The 20,048-nt window shown below is 42.9% G+C and overlaps 3 protein-coding genes across 6 annotated transcripts; 1 reads left to right on the forward strand and 2 right to left on the reverse strand.

Moving 5' to 3' along the window:
• Positions 1 to 301: 301 nt before the first annotated feature.
• LOC110110610 (xylulose 5-phosphate/phosphate translocator, chloroplastic-like) lies at positions 302 to 5,649 on the forward strand. 4 transcript variants are annotated; one of them, XM_020842184.2, is made up of 2 exons: positions 302 to 1,572; positions 5,332 to 5,649. In XM_020842184.2, exon 1 carries the CDS (start codon positions 312 to 314, stop codon positions 1,560 to 1,562), a length of 1,251 nt encoding a protein of 416 aa, XP_020697843.2. In that variant the 5' UTR covers positions 302 to 311; the 3' UTR covers positions 1,563 to 1,572; positions 5,332 to 5,649. The 4 variants fall into 4 exon arrangements, with proteins under 4 accessions (XP_020697843.2, XP_028556948.1, XP_028556946.1 ...); XM_028701115.1 differs by having other exon boundaries at positions 5,318 to 5,333; XM_028701113.1 differs by lacking the exon at positions 5,332 to 5,649 and adding an exon at positions 1,856 to 2,078.
• A 1,240-nt stretch (positions 5,650 to 6,889) lies between these two features.
• Positions 6,890 to 9,969, reverse strand: LOC110110609 (protein NUCLEAR FUSION DEFECTIVE 4-like). The gene is made up of 3 exons (XM_020842183.2): positions 9,570 to 9,969; positions 7,784 to 8,646; positions 6,890 to 7,691 (listed from the first exon to the last, which is right to left on the reverse strand). The coding sequence occupies exons 1-3, from the start codon at positions 9,876 to 9,878 to the stop codon at positions 7,175 to 7,177; spliced, it is 1,689 nt and encodes a 562-aa protein (XP_020697842.1). The 5' UTR covers positions 9,879 to 9,969; the 3' UTR covers positions 6,890 to 7,174.
• Positions 9,970 to 15,186: 5,217 nt separating this feature from the next.
• On the reverse strand, positions 15,187 to 18,574 carry LOC110110654 (pentatricopeptide repeat-containing protein At3g22150, chloroplastic). The gene has a single exon (XM_020842248.2). It carries the CDS (start codon positions 18,488 to 18,490, stop codon positions 15,878 to 15,880), a length of 2,613 nt encoding a protein of 870 aa, XP_020697907.1. The 5' UTR covers positions 18,491 to 18,574; the 3' UTR covers positions 15,187 to 15,877.
• Positions 18,575 to 20,048: the final 1,474 nt, after the last annotated feature.

Below are 20,048 nucleotides of genomic sequence, written 5' to 3' on the forward strand. Positions count from 1 at the left end.
TGCAATTAGAAATTTAACCAATCTAGCAGCCAAATATGAGTTGAAGGATTTTTTTAATCTTGTGCTATTAGTTTAAAATTTTTATTTTAGGCAAAACATAAATAATAAATTATCGAATATATGGCTCAATAATATAATTTAAACCTAAAGAAACAATATTTTTATCAAATATTTAAAAACTAATTATATTCTTAAATTATATGAGCAAATTATTAAAAAAAAAATCATAGCCAAAAACTCTCTTTTTCTCATTCCAACTCCGATCCGTATGTTGAACCGACCAAAGAAACAAAAGAAGGGGAGGAATTGCCATGCTAGCCTTCCAAGCACCGCGGCTCCATACCCATTCGTTCTTCAGACCCAAAACCCACCGCCCCCTTATCATTGCTAATATCCTTGTCACCCATTACGAAATCAATCGGCTCATGCCAAAGAGATCCTCATCCAGAACTCTACTGCTAGGAATACCCAGAGCCGCGCCGGCACCGCATCCGCCGCCGGAAGATGCAGGCATCGACGAGAATACGCACGAAGAAGGCAAGGTCGGCCGCTCAGAGCCGCCGATCGAGCTCTCAATCCAGAGCGAGTCCAAGCCTCTCGCTGAGGATCTGCCCAAGAAGACCGGCACGATGAAGTTGGCTGCGGTGTTCGGTTTCTGGTATCTCCAAAATGTGATATTTAACATATACAACAAGAAAACCCTTAATTTGTTCCCCTACCCGTGGCTTCTGGCCTCGTTCCAGCTGTTGGTGGGATCGCTCTGGATGGCAGGACTTTGGGCGTCGCGGATCCAGCCCTACCCTCAAGTGAACCGCAAATTCTTTGTCGCCCTGCTCGGCCCTGCGCTCTTCCACACCATCGGACACATTTCCGCCTGCGTCTCCTTCTCCAAGGTCGCCGTTTCCTTCACCCACGTCATCAAGGCCTCGGAGCCCGTCTTCTCGGTCATCTTCTCCGCCCTCTTCGGCCAGTTCTACCCCATCCAAGTCTGGCTCTCCGTCGCCCCCATCGTAATTGGCTGCGCGCTCGCCGCCGTCACCGAGGTTTCCTTCAACGCCGAGGGTCTTTGGGGTGCTCTTATCAGCAATGTTGGTTTCGTGTTGCGCAACATCTATTCGAAGAAAAGCCTACAAGACTTTAAACATGTGGACGGGCTCAATCTCTACGGTTGGATCTCCATATTGTCACTCCTTTATCTTTTTCCCGTGGCTGTGCTCGTGGAAGGACGTCACTGGGTTCAGGGCTACCGAACGGCAACGGCCGCCATTGCCTCTCCATCAACGTTCTACGCTTGGGTTATACTTTCCGGCGTCTTCTACCATCTCTACAACCAGTCGTCGTATCAAGCATTGGACGCAATTAGCCCTCTCTCATTTTCGGTGGGCAACACGATGAAGAGGATTGTGGTGATTGTTGCTTCAGTGATTGCATTCAGGAATCCAATAAGGCCGCTAAATGCTCTGGGATCGGCTATTGCCATCTTGGGAACGTTCTTGTATTCTCAGGCGACTGCCACCAGCAACAGCAATAAGAACAACGAGCCTGCCAAGAAGACAAGCTGACTGGAATGAGGTGAGGAAATTATGTTCATCTTCATTTGTGGTTCTGGTCTTAGGTGATCAATCAGAACATTTTAAGATGAGAGAATAATGAAGGATCATTTAACTAGTCCTGTCTTCATTTCCTTTTAATGATAACGACCATTTTGATTATGTTTGTTTATTGAAATTCAGTAAGTTGCTTCATTCATTAGACGTAGATAATGGCACATACTTAATGCTTAAGGCTGCTTTGAAACATTCACATGTCTTAACTTTGCTAGTAATTAACAGACAAGTTATATGCATTTTTTCAGTGAGAGTGGTTAAGAGTGAGAAGATGTCTTGAGCAGGTGAGAGGAAAGAGACGAGAGAAGGCGGAGAGCAGAACCAGATGGAAAGAAGATAGTTATTCTATTATTGTGTAAAAGATGATTACAGAGAGTCTTAAATAGACAATGTAAGGTAAAGAAGTAAAAACATTCGGTACAGGTTAAGGTAAACTAATCATCCGCTAACAAAGAGTAAATAGATATTGGCTTTAGTTTTATCTCCTATAAATTTATGGTGGACAATTGAGCCATAGATGATTGAGTCATACGTGCATTGCAGCACATCCTTGAATCCCAGCCGTTGGGCCATTGAGGATTAAACTTTATTTGCATCTTCTATCGTTCTACATTAGTTCAGGCTTTTAAAATATTTGGTTGAACTAATAATTGTTTTGGATTCAAATTTATCTATGGATGACACTCAATCTTACTAGCAATCTTACATGGTGAGCTAATGGGTTGAACCAGTGTGAATGGCTAGCCTAGTGAGGAATCTTTGGTTCGCCTTGTGGAGGGGGCGAGTTCATTGGTAGGCCTAGGCGAGTAGCGCCTGTTGATCATCTTGGGAGAGTTCCGTATGAGTTTGAGGCGAGTTCTTTTGAGGGCTAGTTGCTTTCAACGACCTAATAATTGAGAGTAGGTTAGTGTGAAATTCACCAGTGTATTATATCTGCAAAGACATGCGAGTATGGAAATTGATCCTACTTTAATTTAGTATCAAAAGTCAATATTACTTAAATCTTGTCGATTTGAGTTGATTCATATGATAACAAAATATAATGTAAATGAAATTGGTACGCTATGATTACAAAATTGTAATTTGGAAGAGATTCATAATTATATTTCTTTATTTAACAAGAGGTATAATCTTAATAGATTTTCAAATTGAATGAATAAAAATTTGGAAGCTTTCTTTGACCATTATAATTTATTTGATTCCGAAAATGTTGAATACACGAAATTAAAATTAGTGGTTACTGTTAAATCTATATGTGCTAATATGAAACATAAATTTAACGAGCAATTTTTGGTTATTTTGGTGATTATAAACAAAAGATCATGTTGTGTTTGAATATTACATAAAATTTGCGGGTCTCAAGGCACTATTATTTATCTCTAGACTATCATTGCTATAATTATCTATTTTATCAAAGATTTTAGGTTAGAAAATATGAATTAATTAGGTTATAATTCACTAAAAAAGCCTTCATGCTCCATAGCCAAATTGATAATAATTATATAGTAATTAAGACTAATGAAGAAACTATGTTAAACTTAAGTAATTTTGACATTAATTCAATCCATTTGATTAATTGAATTTGCTATCTATATATATATGACTTCATATATTATGCCATATATTATTGTGGCGGTAAAACCCCTTCGATTTGTTTTTTTTTTTTTTCCTTTTGAATTTTAGTTAGAAAAAATATGTTACCTATTAGTCACGGCGGTGGAAAAGTCAAACTATGGTTTCGTTTGAGACAACTTTTTTATTACTTTTTAAAGCAACTTTCTATTAGAAAAATTAAGATTTTGTACTATGAAGCTGCTTAAAGAAGCAGAAAGAAAGCCGTCCCAAACGAAGCCTAAGTTGTTGCATTATCTTCCAAGTTATGTCGAGGCCCCCGGAAATGGACTTGTAAGAGAGCCAATGCTCCCATGAAGAGGTCTACAGTTAATAAGATCACTCCATTCTTATTGATGCTTATACTTTTTGCGATTCGCGCTTTCATCAGTTGATATACACAGTATATTATAATTCTCTTCTACTTTTTGCAAGTCGCTTTCCAAAGAAGCAAGATAATTGTAAAACAAAATACCAAAATATGCAGCAAAAGCAACTTGCAGGAATTCGTTGAGCTTGCCTTTGACGAGCTTGACCTAGAGTAGCACCATCCAAGATGTGCCCCTCTCGAAGAGGGGCTTAGATCCAGTAAGATTCAACAAATGCAAGCACTCACCCAAATGGAACTCATCCTAGAAGAGCTCAACCAAGGAGGGATAGGTTTGACTAAGGAATTCTCCTAAGCATACTTTGACTTGAGAAGTTACTTACCTCATAAGAACTCATCCAAAGGAAAGACTTGCATTAGCCAAGGAAACTAACCCCTCTTAGAGGAACAATTATTAGGTCAGGTGACCTGACGTAGCTCTACGTCCGGACGCCAATAATATGTCTCTACGTACTCTTACTCTTTACCGCGCGGCCCGACAACCCGACCCGGACCGGAACCCGGGTTTGCTATGTTCGTTTATTGCTCGGTATTTGCTCGATATTGCTAGGTATTACTCAGTATTGCTAGGTATTGCTTGGCAATAACGAGAAATACCGCTCTTGAAGACCAATACCAAGCAATACCGAGTAATACCTAGAAAAACTCGGTATTGCTCGGTATTGCTAGGTATTGGTCTACACAAAATGGTATTTTGTTATTGCCGAGCAAAATCGACCAATACCTAGCAATACTGAGCAATACGCAAACTCCCGGGTCCGTTCCAGGTCTGGTTGTCGGGCCGCGTGATAAATAGTGAGAACACGTGGCACTATTTTTCTGACGTCCGAACGTAGAGCTACGTTAGGTGACCGGACCAAATAAAAGTTCCTCTTAGAGGGCCTCTCACATCAATTACACCAATCCCCAATTCAATAGAACTTATTTAGGACTGCAGACTGTAGTCTAACCCTAAGTGCTCATCCACAGTGATGTTAGAGATGACTATCCACATATAACCAAGAGTTCTATTCAAACATCTATAAGAGTCAAATCATGTAATATTTATTATTTATTTAAGTGTAATATCTCTTATAATCCTCTCAACTCTATGAATAAAAGAGTCTCTTATAGTCCATTAAACATTCAATTCTATAAATAAGAGATTGAAAGATATTTTTAAACATAGCTCACATTGATATGATGGTTGAGAGCTTTGATTATAAAGTTGAATATGTGAGGTGTGTGTTTGTTTTAATTGGCTCAAAAGCAAAAAAAAAGACATTTTGAAAATTTTTTATATTTTTTTTTATTGTCATAAAGACTTGTAAATTCTAAAACGTTTCTCCTAACTCTCTCTCTCTCTCTCTCTCTCTCTCTCTCTCTCCTCTTAGCTAACTCACCAATAGGTCATGACGTCACCCACAAACAAAATCAGATCCAACACTTATAGATGGAAATAGAACTAATAATAGAACTTGCATAAGAAACTCTGTTGACATTAATTGCCTTCTTACTATTAGAATTATTAAAATTTGGGATATCCTTGAGGATGAACAAACACATATTTTCCTTAAGGGCCTGTTTGGCAATGAGATTTATACAATATTTGAGTAGGATTTAACATAAAATATTTTCAAATGGGATTTGAGAGTCCTCTAAATCTCACGTTAGTTGATTTTGGCCTAAATCAGGCCAAAATCCTGATGTACATCCATGATTGCTCACGCAGGTACTTTCTCGTAGGTATCTAACAAGTTGCATTCAGTTTGAGCATAGAGAGGACTCCTTTCTCTTTCAGAACAGTCCATTCTCATGACTGGCTCAACAATTGGGAAGAAGTTTATCATTGGAGCACGATATACCTCCTCTGGCCACTTCATCCAAGGAGTGGCCCTCCTCACCAGGGGCAACATCAAAAGTTTCTCTCAGTTGGACAAATCTTTATTCATCTTGACCAAAATCAAATCTCCCACGTGAGACCTACAAAAAATCCAGCTAAATACATGCATCTCTCTCATGATTGGATCATCACCGATAGCTGCAAATGAACCGAGTATTCGATAAGCTATTTGTGGCTCAGTCCGATTACAGCTTGTTCACGATTGTTTGTTTAATCAAATAAGTTTAAATAATTTTTGAAATACCCGTCTGTTAAATAAATAAACATAAACAATTATGTGATTGGCTCCTTTATGTTCATGAGTAATATCAATTAAAGCTCGTGAACAAGTTTGATAAGATGCTCCTTAAGACCTTGATTAAATATTTATTTTTTAAATAATTTTTATTTTTATTACAATAAAATATTCTTATTATATAAAAATTATTACATTTTTATGTTATACTTGGTATGTCATAAAAAAAGTATTGTGATCAGACACGAATCTCGAGGCAAAAATCAAGTTGGAAACTTCAAAATACTCTTATTAGACACGAATCTCGAGGCTAAACTTTATATTTCTCCACCGCTGTGAATACTCCAGGACACAATAATACTATTTAAATATAATGAATTTTTTTCATAAGCAATAGGTATTTATTCATGTTTGCAGTATTTTTATTTAAAGTGTTTATAAACAAGCTAGTTTATAAAAAATTATTTTATGAGCTTGTTTGTTAATGGACGCGCTTGTTTAGTAGATCGAAAATACTCCATATATATATGTTTGAGAACATGCTCTTAGTGATTGTTTATTAGTAGGCTTGATAAGACTTGTTTGTTTAAAATTCGATAAGCATAAATGAACTGAACACGAATCAAACATAATCCAAACATAAACGTCTACTCTTTTAAACGAACCAAGCTAAAACACAAACAAAAAAACTTGAATCAAATACGAACCAAGCTTGAACAAGTTAATAATAAACAAGCTCAAGCATGATCAAGCACATACTCGATTCAACTTGGTTCATTTGCAACCCTAATCACCGAGCTCAAAGATCAATGTAAAATCATCACTCGCCCCCTCTTGCTTTAATGAGGTGACCTCAGACTGCCTTCCTACCTCACGCCGACTCAATCTCCAGATGCTCCCGAGTACATTTCACTTGCATTAGCTCCTACAAGATCGATGCACCACTTGCATAGCTGGCCGAGTTACATCAAAGATTGATTGTACAACTATTGTTTAAATAGTTTTCATAAGATTTAATAGTATTTAACAATTATCTTATCAAATAGTTTTCATGATTTAACATATTCAGAATTAACTAAATCCGATCCGAATTTTTAGGATTTACTAAGTACTACTAGAATTAAACGCTACTTGTTGCCCAAACAGCCCCTAAATGTAAAGGAATATGCTTGAAATTTTAGATTGTATTAGAATTTGGCGAAATATATTTACAACCAAACTGTTTGGGGCCTGGGCCTGGGCCTGGGCCTGGGGGCATCATCAAAGTCATAAGTTACGGTGATTGAGTAACCCTGTTATAATTAATATTAATAATTGCGGCTGTAAAAAATACATTCTATATTGCATATATATATATATATATATATATATAAAATACACTCCTGGTATTTCTTCAAACACCTGCGCCGCGTAGGTATGGTCGTCACTGCTAAATCCCAGCAGATATCGATCTATCGGAAATCTTCGCAATCGCTACGCAACCGTCGCCGGGGAGTAACGCAGCCGGCAGCATGATTGTAGGCTGGCCTGGTCCTCAAATAGAGCAGGACAGCAAACGCTAGGCCGATCATCGAAATGACTCCCCAAGCAAAAAAGGTCTTGGAGTAGCAGCGTCGGCCCATACAAACCACCATAGCTGCCACGGCCTCTCTCATGTGCCAGCTTCCCAGTACTCTTCCGTTGGCATCATAGACGAGAGCGGCGAGTAGGCCATAGAGCTGCGAACCAAATGGAATGTTGGTGATGACGATGTTGTGGTTCACTCCAAAGCTCGCCGGCCCGAACAGCTCCGATGTCACCGACACCGCCCCCGCAAAAACGAACCCTGAGCTCAGCCCCACAAGAGCAGTCCCCGCAAATAGAATATGTCCGTTCTCCGCCTCCGCATCCGCCGCCAGCAGGAAGAACGCTAGCGGCATCGGCACCAGCGCCGCAGCGAGCCAACCAGTTCTCGCAAAACTGACCCGCCTGCCGTCAAGCTGTTTTTGTTAAATATATTCCCTGCGAAATGTTTGCTATCGAATTAAATCAATCATTATTATAAGATATATGATGCGAACCCGCCCAGAAGCATGTCGGGGGCGGCAGAGATGAGGCGGCCGAAGAAGGAGCAGGAGGAGTAGACGTTGACGAGCATGGAGGTGTGTGACTGCCATCCCAGCGACTGCGCGATCTGGCCGAGGTTGTTGCTGTAGACCAGACCGAGGGTGCCGCCGCATAAGTAGGAGATGTAATAGATATAGAAATCGAGACGGCGGATGAGACTCCTGGCACCGTGCTCCTCCCCGAGCAAAACAAGCCGATCCTTTGACATCAACGCATTGCAGCAGCAGAGAGATCCTCGCTCGTTGATGTCCAGGAACTGGTTTTCCAGTTCCCCGTCGCCAGGGATCAGTTCCTTAATTAGTATGTCGTGGTACTCTTCTGAGTCCTCCAACTGGCTGGAATAGATGGTGCGGAGAGCCCATTCTCTGGCGACGACGATGCCGGGAATGGCGAGTGGGAGGGCGAGGAGGATGAGAGCGCCGGCCAGGAGGAGGCGTGAGGTGGCAGGGTTGGGGGCGGCCGGGTTGAGGAGGAGGATATAGAGGCCGGTGAGAAATGCGATGGAATTTAGGAGGAGGAAGATGTGGGTGTCACGGCGGCGGGAAGAAGAGGAGAGGGGCGGCTGGCGGAGGATAGGAATGAGGGCGGTGAGGGAGGTAAGGACGGGGAGGACGGCGTTGAGGAGGAGGTAGGAAGAAGGAGAACCGTTGATGGCTTTGGCGACGAGGGTGTAAAGGGCGGCGCTGACGCCGTTAAAGCTAACGGTGAGGGAGAGGGCTAGGCAGCGGTTGGTGGAGAAATTTCGGATGCAGAGAACGAAGCAGACGGTGTTGAACCAGCATATGCTCAACCCCGCCAACAAGCACAACATAAATACCTGCATATTATACATATATAATCTGCTAATTACTTTTCCTTTAGGATTATTTAAGACAATTAAAAAACGGGTTAAAAATGTACATAAGTTTTTTTAAAAACATCAAGAATAATTTAAACTAATTTTAGGATAAATTAATCTTTTTAAATAACTATCAGAGTGATTGTTTTTTTTATAAAATGATTATTATATTAATAAATTGATCTCTCTAATTAATTAAAGCTCTAATATTAATTTAAAATATCAACTTATATAAGACTTTAATAATGAAAGTTATTACCTTAATTTTATCTATTAAATAGTTGAGGTTAAATTAAAAAAAAAAAAAGAGTTGGAATTTAAATTATAAAATTTCCAATCGTAATTTATACTAGTATTTGTATCGAGACGAGTTGAAATATGGCTTAACTTTGACTTTAAACAATGTAGACCCACACCACAAGCCCAAATTGTAGAGTGGTTGAAGAGCAAAGCAAGCTGGGCGTAGTTTCTTCTTAAGAGAAGGAAGAAGGAAGATGGATGATGAATTGAAAAAATGAGAGGCAGCCACCTCAACATCTTGGCGTCCTGTCCACCAACCAAAAATACATAGAAGCCATCTGCTTCTCTTACCGACCAAACCTCTCACTTCGAACTGCTTGGCGCCGTTTCAACCATATAAATAGAATTCCACACGGAATCACGAAAATGACCTCTATCGTTGCCGCACCGGCCGGCAATCTTTGGATCCGCCTCAAGACTGCAAACATTTACTAATCCTTCCAAGAAAAAAAAATATAACAATACCTAAAATCCTATTAGGGATTCTTTCATTTTTCTTAAAGATAATGCATCCACCGCAATCATTTCATAACATCTAATCTAATCAGAAAGGAAAATAAAAAAGAATAAACAAAATTAGGATGGAAAACTCCGCTGCTTACCGGGGCGTAGGGCAAAGCGATCCGGGAGGTGATGAGAAGCCACTGCACGCCATAGGCGACGAAGCCGAGAGCAGCGGCCAGGAAAAGGACGGCTGGAAGGGGAAGGTATAGGAGTGCAAGGCCGGACGACCATCCGAAGGCCTTTCCGAGGTCGGAGGCCACGGCTAGATAATTAAGCTGGACCTGCGATATCCCCATCGCCGCCTTCAGCTCCGACGAGTAGGAAGAGAAGTCGAAGTTGGTGCCGGTGAAAGCCTGGATCCACACCGTCGCCAACAGTATCATCCATCGCCGCGATTGTCCGGCCATGGATTCGGATCAAATCCCTACTCTGCTCTTTCCTTTTGCACACTGTTCCTTTCCGCGATTTCTTGCAACTCTGCAAGTGAAAGCCCCGCGCACTACCACGGCTTTAAAGTCGAGCAGCGTGTTTGACCGTAGCATGACTAATTGTTGGAAATGGTCCAACAAAGTGGGCCTAAGTTTGAATGTGCACATTGATAACATTTGGCCCAAAAAGCCCGGCCTGCTCATTTCATCTTGAATAGTTTACACTATCAGCCTTAAACCGTTATGTCCAATCCCATAAGGATTATATTTTTTCGTGATATATTTTTAAATATCGATTAGTCGTATTATATTTATTGGGAAGGAAAATTTGACAAAACGGGGAATGTGAAGTAGAGTTGTAGAGCCCTTTTGCTTGACTTCAATGCGGAAAACCTCTTTCCTCCGATCAAGCACAGACGAAACCGGATAACCTGCAAGAAAACAAAGAGAATAGAGAAAACAGGGGAAGCAAAGAGAGAAGAGGGAAGAAGAAGAAGTTTAGAGGTAGGTGGAGAAGTTTTCAGATATCAGTATATTCATCTCTATCTCTTTTCCATCTCTTCTACACTGCATATATTAAGGAAATAACTAATAAAATGAAAATGCTGAGCTGGCTGGCCACTAGCTGGCGCATGGCAGAAAGCACAAAATATGCGGAATTACTAAAACAACGAAAGCAGAGGTCGTAGGTAGTTATACGGCATGATGGTCCGTTGAGCTGTCACGCGGAACCATGATACACCACATCATGTCTCCCCATCTGCCGGAGATTCCTCGCCTAAGGAATTAGATTGAACGACCGCCGCATCAGGAGCTTTATAAGCAAAGATATCATATACATTAAAAGTAGAAGGTGTGAGGTACATCGGCGGAAGATCCACGATATATGCGTTGTTGTTGATGCGCCGGAGAATTGGGACTGGTCCAATCTTCTTTGGACTGAGCTTGGAATATGTTCCAGGGGGAAACCTTTCTTTGCGGAGGCAAACCATGACAAGATCGCCGGGATGGAAAATTTGCTCTCTCCGATGAAGATCGACTTGTTGCTTGTACTGCTCATTAGCTGTTTCAAGTTTATCCCTAACATCTTGTAGCAGCTTGGTATAGATCTCAGCAGTATTGGCGTCAGTTTTGCGCTTGCACTGCGAAAGGATTGCGATATCTACCACATGGTTTGGGCATTTAGTATAGACAATGCTGAATGGGCATTGTCCAGTGGATCAGTTGGACATTGCATTGTACGCAAATTCCGCCTGTCCGAGGTAATCATCCCACTGTTTAGGGTGTTCATAAGCAAGGCAACGCAGCATGTTACCCAGGGTTCGGTTCACGACCTCTGTCTGCCCATCGGTCTGCGGATGATATGCAGAACTCAGTTTGATTTCAGTCCGCAGTCGCTTCCAGAGTTCCCGCCAAAAATGGCTGACAAATTTTACATAGCCCTTGCTTACAGACGAAACCAGCCACCCACACCCTTTCCTGCCTATGCAGCTTCCTGCCTGACAGCTCAGATCATATGTAATGCTGCGGGGAAGGCCGTGCAATCAGACAATTTCCTTAAAGAAGAGGATGGTGACGTTGAGAGCATCAAAAGTTTTCTTATATGCCAGAAAATGTGCCATCTTCGAGAATCGGTCGACGACGACCATGATTGAGTCTGCACCGTGCTTCGTCCGCGGTAAACCCAATACGAAATCCATGCTTAAATCCTCCCATATTGAGTTCGGCACTGGCAAGGGCGTGTAAAAACTCGTATTCTGAGCATTTCCCTTATAGATTTGGCAGATTGGGCACCGCTCGACAAAACGAGTGACATCCCGATGCAGGTGAGGCCAATAGAACCGACTCTGTAGCTGTTCCAATGTCTTGGCTTTGCCCAAGTGTGCTGCTAGCCCACCGCTATGCAGCTCTTTGATTAGATGCTCTCGCCGGGAAGAAGCAGGCACGCACAAGGCGTGGCCTTTAAATAGAAAATTGTGCCGAATAGAGTAATCATGGAAGGGCGTTGGCAAGGCGCTGGAAAAGTTCCTCCAAGGTTCAGAGAAATCATGATCCGTTGAGTACAAGTCTTGTAATGTCTCCAATCCCGGAGTGTCAACTTGCAGCTTGGTCACCAAAATGGTGCGGCGGCTAAGAGCATCTGCCACATGATTTTTTGCTCCGGATTTGTGCTTCAGTACAAAGCTGAATCTTTGTAAAAATGTCAACCACCTCGCGTGCATCTTGTTCATAGTCTTTTGACTGTTAATGAATTGAAGGGCATGGTTGTCGCTGCTCAAGACGAAATCTTGGTGTAGGAGGTAGTGCTCCAACTGCTTCAATGCGCAAACAACAACATACAATTCCTGCTCGTAAGTGGACCATTTTTGACGTGCAGGGCTCAACTTTTCACTGAAAAACTCGATCGGCCACTCCTCCTGTGAAAGGACTGCGCCCACTCCTACGGCCGAAGCATCCGTATCAATGTGAAATGGCTTGTTGAAGTCTGGAATTGCCAATACGGGGGCGGATGTCAAAGGGTGCACGGACTGAGACTTGGTTGAATAAGCTATTTCTGAAGCAGCTCGTCGATGATGTTCTGTAATGCGGTATGCTCACGGGGACTCATTTTATAATGAGGCAGATTCGGAAAATTAGCCCCGAGCTGTAAATCAATCTGGTGCTGCAAATTCCTCAAAGGGGGAAGTTTATTCGGCAGTTCTGCTGGCCAAACGTCCTAATACTGATTCAGGATATCACTGATAGCAGTGGGTAACTCCGGCCGCTGACTAACGGAGTTAGCTGATGCCACAACAAGAGCCCACATTAGGGACGATTCTTTCTAGGAGTTGATAATGGTTTGGCCATATACAATGTACATTGCAGAACTCTCAGGGGTTCCTTTGTCACCATCACTGGCGGAGCGCGGGAGTAGCCGAATTTTGCGCTGTTTCCACTCGAAGGAGTAAGTTTTTGCGCGCCCATCATGTACATCTCCCACATCGAATTGCCATGGTCGTCCGAGTATCAAGTGACAGATATCCATGTCTAGGACATCGCACAGGACCTCACACACAACTCTTCCCAATTGAGAATGTTACTCGGCACATTTCAGACACAACAATCTCTACTCCCTTTTTCACCCAGCTTATCTTATAAGGATTTGGATTGCGTGTCATTTTAAGATGCAATTTCTGTACTACCGACCGAGAGATGATGTTCTCGGTACAGCCATTGTCGACCAAAACGTTGCAAACATTCCCACTGCTTGTACAACGGGTACGAAATATGGAATGTCGTTCGGAGTTGTTGGTTTGGCGGGGTGCTATTAGGAGCTTCTGCAGGACACATGCTACGGGTTCCCCATCATCTGCTTGAAGATCTTCGAATTCTTGTTCGTTCACGAGCTCGGCATTATGATGATCGTCCTCGGCCTCCCCTTCAAGCAATTGAATCTGCTGCCAGTTGGGACAATCGTTGGACTTATGTCCAGGTTCGAAGCAGCGGTAGCACTTGAGCGTGGTTGGTTTTACATACTGGTTAGCATCCCGAGCTGGAAATCTCGGTCGCGCAGCAACTGAAGGTCTCGGTTCGGCGCCCAGTATACTTGCACCGCCAGGGGAAGGAGTTGTTGGCTTGTTTCCACTCAAACTGTGCGGTTTATTTACCTCTCCACTATGCTCTGCATTGTGACGGCGGGTGCCGCTGCTTTTAGTATGTCTGTTAAGTTGAATTTCAGCTTTCAGGGCATAATTCACTGATTGCGACAGTGTCCATACAGAATTCATCTCAAGCTTATCCTGGATGGCTTCTCAGAGACCTCCTATGTAACACGCCACTAATTGAGCCTCGGATTCGCTCAGATTATTTCGACCGCTCAGCCTGTAAAACTCCTCAGTGTACTCGCTCATGGTCCTATTACCTTGCAAGCAGTGTTGGTATTGAAGATAGAGCATTTGCTCAAAGTCGGTAGGTAGGAAATGTCCTCTAAACAATCTCTTCATTCGGTATCAACTAGTGACATTCCCCTTGCCTTCTCGCCTTCGAGCTTGTAGAAGTTGCATCCACCATGCTCCAGCTCCCCTCTTCAGTCGACAGGCCACATACTTGACCTATTTTTCGGGTGCAATCTCCATATAGTCGAAGAAGGCTTCAACGGCTCGCTCCCAATCCAGGTAATCTTCAATGTGCAGGCGTCCGTTAAAGAAAGGAATGTCCAACTTGATACGGAATTCGCCTTGTTGACGCTGTGGAGCTAGGTGCCTGCGGGGTTGCTCATAATAATTGGCTCTATCCTCTTCCGCTGAATCAGATGCTTCCAACGGTTGCTGCCATTCGGCGTCGTCATCTGAGTCCGAGATCGCCGAAATGGTTGTGTGGAGTCGACGACCCAAGTGAGGACGCAGTGCCGGTGTTATTGCCGGCGGAACTGGTCTGCCAACCGTCTGTTGTGTTCGATTCGTCCTAAGGGATCGAATCTCGGTCTTCATCTCCGCAGAGAATCAGAAGAACTCCGTGGTAAGTGTTTCCAGCCGGCGAACAATGTCTGCTTGCGTCACCCACATTACATCCAAGCTACGATCCTCCTCGACCGCCGGACATTTGCTTCCTTCTGCCATTAAGCTCGATACCGAGCTCTGATACCAAATGGTGTGGAAACCGGATAACTTGCAAGAAAACAAAGAGAATAGAGAAAACAGGGGAAGCAAAGAGGGAAGAGGGAAGAAGAAGAAGTTTAGAGGTAGGTGGAGAAGTTTTCAGATATCAGTATATTCATCTCTACCTCTTTTCCATCTCTTCTACACTACATATATTAAGGAAATAACTAATAAAATGAAAATGCTGAGCTGGTTGGCCACTAGCTGGCGCCTGGCAGAAAGCAGAAAATATGCGGAATTACTAAAGCAGCGAAAGTGGAGGTTGTATGTAGTTATACGGCATGATGGTCCGTTGAGCTGTCACGCGGAACCATGATACACCACATCATTCTCGGTTGAGCACAAACTTCTCCTTCTCCTTGTCCTTCGTTCAAACTCGAGCGAACTAATTCCCAGCCTTCGACTTCACAGCATGTGAGCGAATCAAGTTATTCGCATGCATTCATCTGCCCAAGCGTCGCGCTCGTGCCATCTTGCTCACTTGATTCCACTCTCGTGCTTCGCTTCAGTTGCTTCGCGTGTTTCGGCCATCCCGCCTTGCTGGTTCGCTCGTTGATCGCAACTCGCTAGGGTTCAACTTGATAGAGTTCCTAAAGAATTCTTGAAAGACCAACAGAAAGATAGAGGAAGACGAGAGAAGCAGAGGAAAGTGAAATAATAGAAATGAATCTTATTAATGAAATAACAGGTGAACTCAATATATATAGAGTTCTGTACAGAAAAGGCCTAGAAGGTACATGATGTGTCAGGTTCTTTAACACAACTGACCCAGTTATGCTGAAATGGTTGGTACAGGGGGATGTAACAGATGTTATTAGAAATCAACATCTATCTGAAACTTCAAAAGCTTCTTCAAATATAATGATATAGTTTTAACATATAAATTGAATGAAAATAAACTCATCGTCATCATCTAAAGCATACTCCTTTTCTACAAGCAACCAAACAGAACCTTGTATGGAAAAGAAAAAATGGTACGTCTGGAATAGCAGAAAAGGCGTCCAAGCTAGGAAGCTAATGACGGTACGTCTGGAAGCCTCTCTTTGGATGCACGACCATCAATTTTGGATTCAGATGACAATATTTTTAATGCATGCCCTAAACATTCGAAAGTCCTCCGGAGCCTGAGCTTTTCTATTTTTTCTAGGAGTATAATCGGTTGAAAAAATGCACCCATGAGGATAGAGCATCCATCTCAGGACAAATTAGAGTCCTCTATTGCTTGAGGACCTTTGCAATGCTTGCGGCCAAGGAATTTTGAAGGTCAACAGCGCACTGTCTTTAACGAATAAATGTCAAAATTCCATAAGCCACCCGGTGGGATGACTCGTCATCAGACAATTATAAATCTAAATCCGAGATCTCACAAGTAAGGTCAGAGCTATCATGTTTGTCAACTGATGACCTCATATCTAATGCCAACCGATCAAGCATCGCGTGTATTTGGTCACCTTCAGGGTGATTTTTATCTCTTGACATGAATCTGTGAGATGCATCCCGCACCTCAATCCAACTGGAACCAGGCTCCTTTATCAACCCCTTTCCTTTCATTTCCTGCCTTACTCGGTGAACACCATCCCATCTCCCCTCCGCAGCATACACATTTGACATTAGAACATGGTAACCTGCGATACCATTTTGATTTTCATTTTCCATGTCAAATAACCTCCTTGAGACCAATTTCCCCAACTCGTACTTACCATGAAGCTTACAGGCTGCAAGCAAGGAACCCCAAATGCCAACGTGATTTCCACTATCACCAAGATCCCTCACAAACTCATATGCTTTCTCTACCCTCCCGGCTCTACCTAACAAGTCCACAACACAGCAGTAATGCTCAGTTGTAGCCACAACCCCATACTCTTCCATCGATTCAAAAACAGCCAGGCCCTCATCGATTAGGCCACTGTAACTACAAGCTGATATGAGCGCCACGAAAGTTAGTGCATCAGGCTTTATGTCCAAAGACTGCATGTTCTTGAAAAGCGAAAGAGCTCTCTCACCAAGCCCATGCTGGCCAAAGCCTGAAAGCATTGTAGTATAGGTGACTCTGTTCTTTTCCTTCATGAAATTGAACACTCTGTCAGCGAAGGTAATCCCGCCGCACTTTGAATACATGTCTGCAAGGGCCGTGCCTACGAAGACGTTATTATCCAGGTGTTGGCGGATGGCAAACCCATGAATCTGTTTGCCAGCTTGGATTCCTTCAATAGGGTCACAAGAAGGGAGGATTAATGAGATGGTTACATGGTTAGGCAAGCAGTTTCCACCCAGCATTTTGCAGAACAAAGAAACAGCCCTGTCAAGATTTTTATTGTGCATATACCCAGCAATCATAGCATTCCATGTGACCTGATCTCTCTCATCACATTCATCCCCTTCAAAGATGCGTCCAGCTGTCTCAACGCAACCAGATTTTGCATACATGTCGATGAGATAACTAAGCATCCCTTCAAACGCAATTCCATGGCGGATGAGATAGCCATGTGTTTCCTTTCCCACATTGAGGCTGCCCAGATTAGATGCTGCTGAAAGCAACGCGGTAACTGTGACTGAATCAGCTGCCAGGCCTGCCTTGTGCATCTCATATACAAGCCGCAGACCTTCAAAGTTCCGGCCTTTCTGCACAAAGGCAGAAACCATGGTGTTCCAACTCACAATATCTCTCTCTGACATGAGGCAGAAAACGTCTAAAGCAGATATGACATCATCACATCTCGAATACATGACCATGAGAGCATTGTTGAGGATCAAAGAAAGCGGCTTTGTTGTATTCTCTTTGATCAGGTACGCATGAACCTGTTGTCCTAACCCATTCTCCTGCAACCCTGAAATTGCCATCAGGGAGGCCAGGAAAGTCACATCATCCGCAACAACCTCAACAGATTCCAAAACTTGCAAAAAAAGTGCAAGAGCTTCTTGGTAGCAAGCATTCTGAACATAACACCCAATCATGGTATTCCATACTTGGATGTTCTTCTCAGCGGCGCAGTCAAAGATCCGCCTGGCAGATTGGACATCCGATCGCTCAGAATACATGAATATGGCAGAACTCACGACGAAGACATTTGCAACGTACTCGCTCCCAAATTTGATAAGCATACCGTAGAGCAAGTCGGGCCAGTAGTTGAATCCCTCCATGGAACCAATTGAGGCAGCAGCAGGGAAGACGTTCACAAAGCTGACAGGGGAGGGCCTAATTCCTGTCTCAATCATGCGCCGAAACTGTTCCAGCGCGACGGCCGGTCGGCGGGACCTTACGTACCACCCAATCAGCGTGTTCCAAGACACCACGTTTCTCTTGGGCATTCTGTCGAACAGCAAGCGGACGGCATCCACGACAAATACGTGGTGGGGATCGAGCGCTGACGCGTACATGTTGAGGAGAGAGTTGTTGAGAACGCGGTTGGTGGGGCGTGTCGGAGAACGGCGCAGGATGCGGCAGTGGATAGACTGGCCGAGGCGGAGGCGGCGTGAGTCGGCGCACGCCTTTAGGACGGACGAGTAGGTGTAGTGGTCGGAGCACGCCTTGGAAGTGGAATTCATAAGGTGGTAGAGTCGGAGGGCATCGTCTGGCATGGAATTGCAAACATAGCCAATGAGGAGGGCATTCCAAAGAATGGTCGGGATGGGCCTGGGGAGAGCGTCGAAAAGGCGGCGGGCGAATTCGGTCCGGCCTTCCTTGCATAGCTGGCTAAGACGGGAGCGAACGGCGACGGAGCGGCTGGGGTTCTCTAAATTGGTGTCGAGGGGAAGGGAAATCACAGCAGGCGGTGGAGTGGAAGATGGCGGCGAGGAAGGATTAAGGGGCGGGAAGCAAAAGGAGAAAGGCAGCTTGGAGCTGGAGCGCGGGAGCAGAGGCAGAGACAATTGGAAGGCTGAAACGGAGTATTGAGACATAGCTGAGGAGGCACACAATGGCAACATTGCCTGCCCGGCTACCTGCGGCATCATCTCGCGCTCTCCTTCTCCTAATTCTTCATTTATTTTTCTTTAGTCCAAAATGTCCAGAGCGGGAGCAACCAAGGCAACGCAAGAGAGGATTTGATGGATATGACCCAAATAAATAAATTATATCATTTTAATAGAGTTCAAACACATAGTCAGATGCAGAATCAAAGAAATGAATTTGATCATTGTTTGAACATAGCTTAAGCATGTATTGGAATCATGTTCGAATAAATGTTCAAATTAAACTAGATTTGATTGCTTGTACAAATAAGATTCGAATCTCCTTTGAATACACGACCCTTTGAACCATATAATTATAGTTTAACCAATTATTTTTTAAAAATGAATCAAATATTAATATTCTTGTGCTATATGAAAGAGAATAGAAAAAAAAAAAAAACTGACAAAGTCTATCAAATGTACAAAACTTATTAAATAAAAAAATGAAGGAACAAATTGAACTTATATGTGTATATATAAGTATAAATGAGTCGAGTCGAACTCGAGTCAACTCTAGCTTGAGCTTGATTAATTAATTGATTTTGAGTTCGAGCTCGAGCTTTATTTTATGTGTTCTTGTCTGCACACAAGTTGACTCATTTATTATGAAAGTGATAAATTAAATAAGACTCAAAAACTATTCTAATAAAATGATAAAAAAAAATGAGACATTAAAAGAAAAATAATAAAGAATCACTTATCATAAGAAAGTCATATACATATTTTAAATATTTTTAACAATTTTTTATTTAAAATCTTGAATGCTAATATATTTTAAGTACATTTTATATTAATGTTTTTTAATCGAGTTGGCTCATAAGCTAAAGAGTCAAGTTAGCTCCGCTTACACTGACTACATACTCCGACGCCGACTGGGCTAGTGATCCTACAACGAGAAAATCAACAACCGATCATTGTACTTTCCTTGGGGAGACACTCATTTCGTGGGTGGTCAAGAAACAAACCACCGTTGCTAGATCCTCAACGGAATCCGAGTATCGTGCGCTCGCAGCGGCCACGGCGGACATTATTTGGCTGAAACGCCTGCTAAACGACTTCTCCATTCCTCATTCTAAGCCCATTGATCTGTTCTGCGACAACATGTCGGCCATCGCTCTTGCTCATAATCCAGTGTTCCACGCACGGACGAAGCATATCGAGATCGATCACCGCTTCCTTCGCGATCACATTCAGAATCAGGCACTTCGTCTTCTTCCCATCAGTACGACGTATCAGCTAGCAGATATATTAACCAAGCCTCTCTCCACTCCCCGATTCAAGGAACTTCGATCCAAACTGACTGTTCAAGACGAACAATCCGTTTGACAGGAGATATTAGAGCAGTTAATTACATATTCTATTTGCTAATCAATGTAATTATACAGCTGGTTAAGTCTAGTCCATAGCATATGACACGTGTACCTAGTTACTTACTTTATGCATCTATATATTCATACCTGTAGCTACGATTCAGAGATAATAATAATAATCCATTTTCTGTCTTTCACTGTTCATCCTCCTTCTCTCCGATGAAGCCCACGGTGAAAAATCTTGATTCTTA

Source organism: Dendrobium catenatum, unplaced genomic scaffold, assembly GCF_001605985.2.
Source record: "Dendrobium catenatum unplaced genomic scaffold, ASM160598v2 fragScaff_scaffold_1639, whole genome shotgun sequence".
Taxonomy (NCBI): Eukaryota; Viridiplantae; Streptophyta; class Magnoliopsida; order Asparagales; family Orchidaceae; genus Dendrobium; species Dendrobium catenatum.

What these genes read in the sequence shown, in the direction of transcription:
- LOC110110609 (XM_020842183.2), bottom strand. Translation starts at nt 9,878, where the DNA reads ATGGCCGGACAATCGCGGCGATGGATGATACTGTTGGCGACGGTGTGG. An exon ending in TCGCTTTGCCCTACGCCCCG is followed by an intron (nt 8,647 to 9,569) that starts GTAAGCAGCGGA and finishes TATAATATGCAG; the next exon opens with GTATTTATGTTGTGCTTGTT. An exon ending in CCCGACATGCTTCTGGGCGG is followed by an intron (nt 7,692 to 7,783) that starts GTTCGCATCATA and finishes GCTTGACGGCAG; the next exon opens with GCGGGTCAGTTTTGCGAGAA.
- LOC110110610 (XM_020842184.2), top strand. Translation starts at nt 312, where the DNA reads ATGCTAGCCTTCCAAGCACCGCGGCTCCATACCCATTCGTTCTTCAGA.
- LOC110110654 (XM_020842248.2), bottom strand. Translation starts at nt 18,490, where the DNA reads ATGATGCCGCAGGTAGCCGGGCAGGCAATGTTGCCATTGTGTGCCTCC.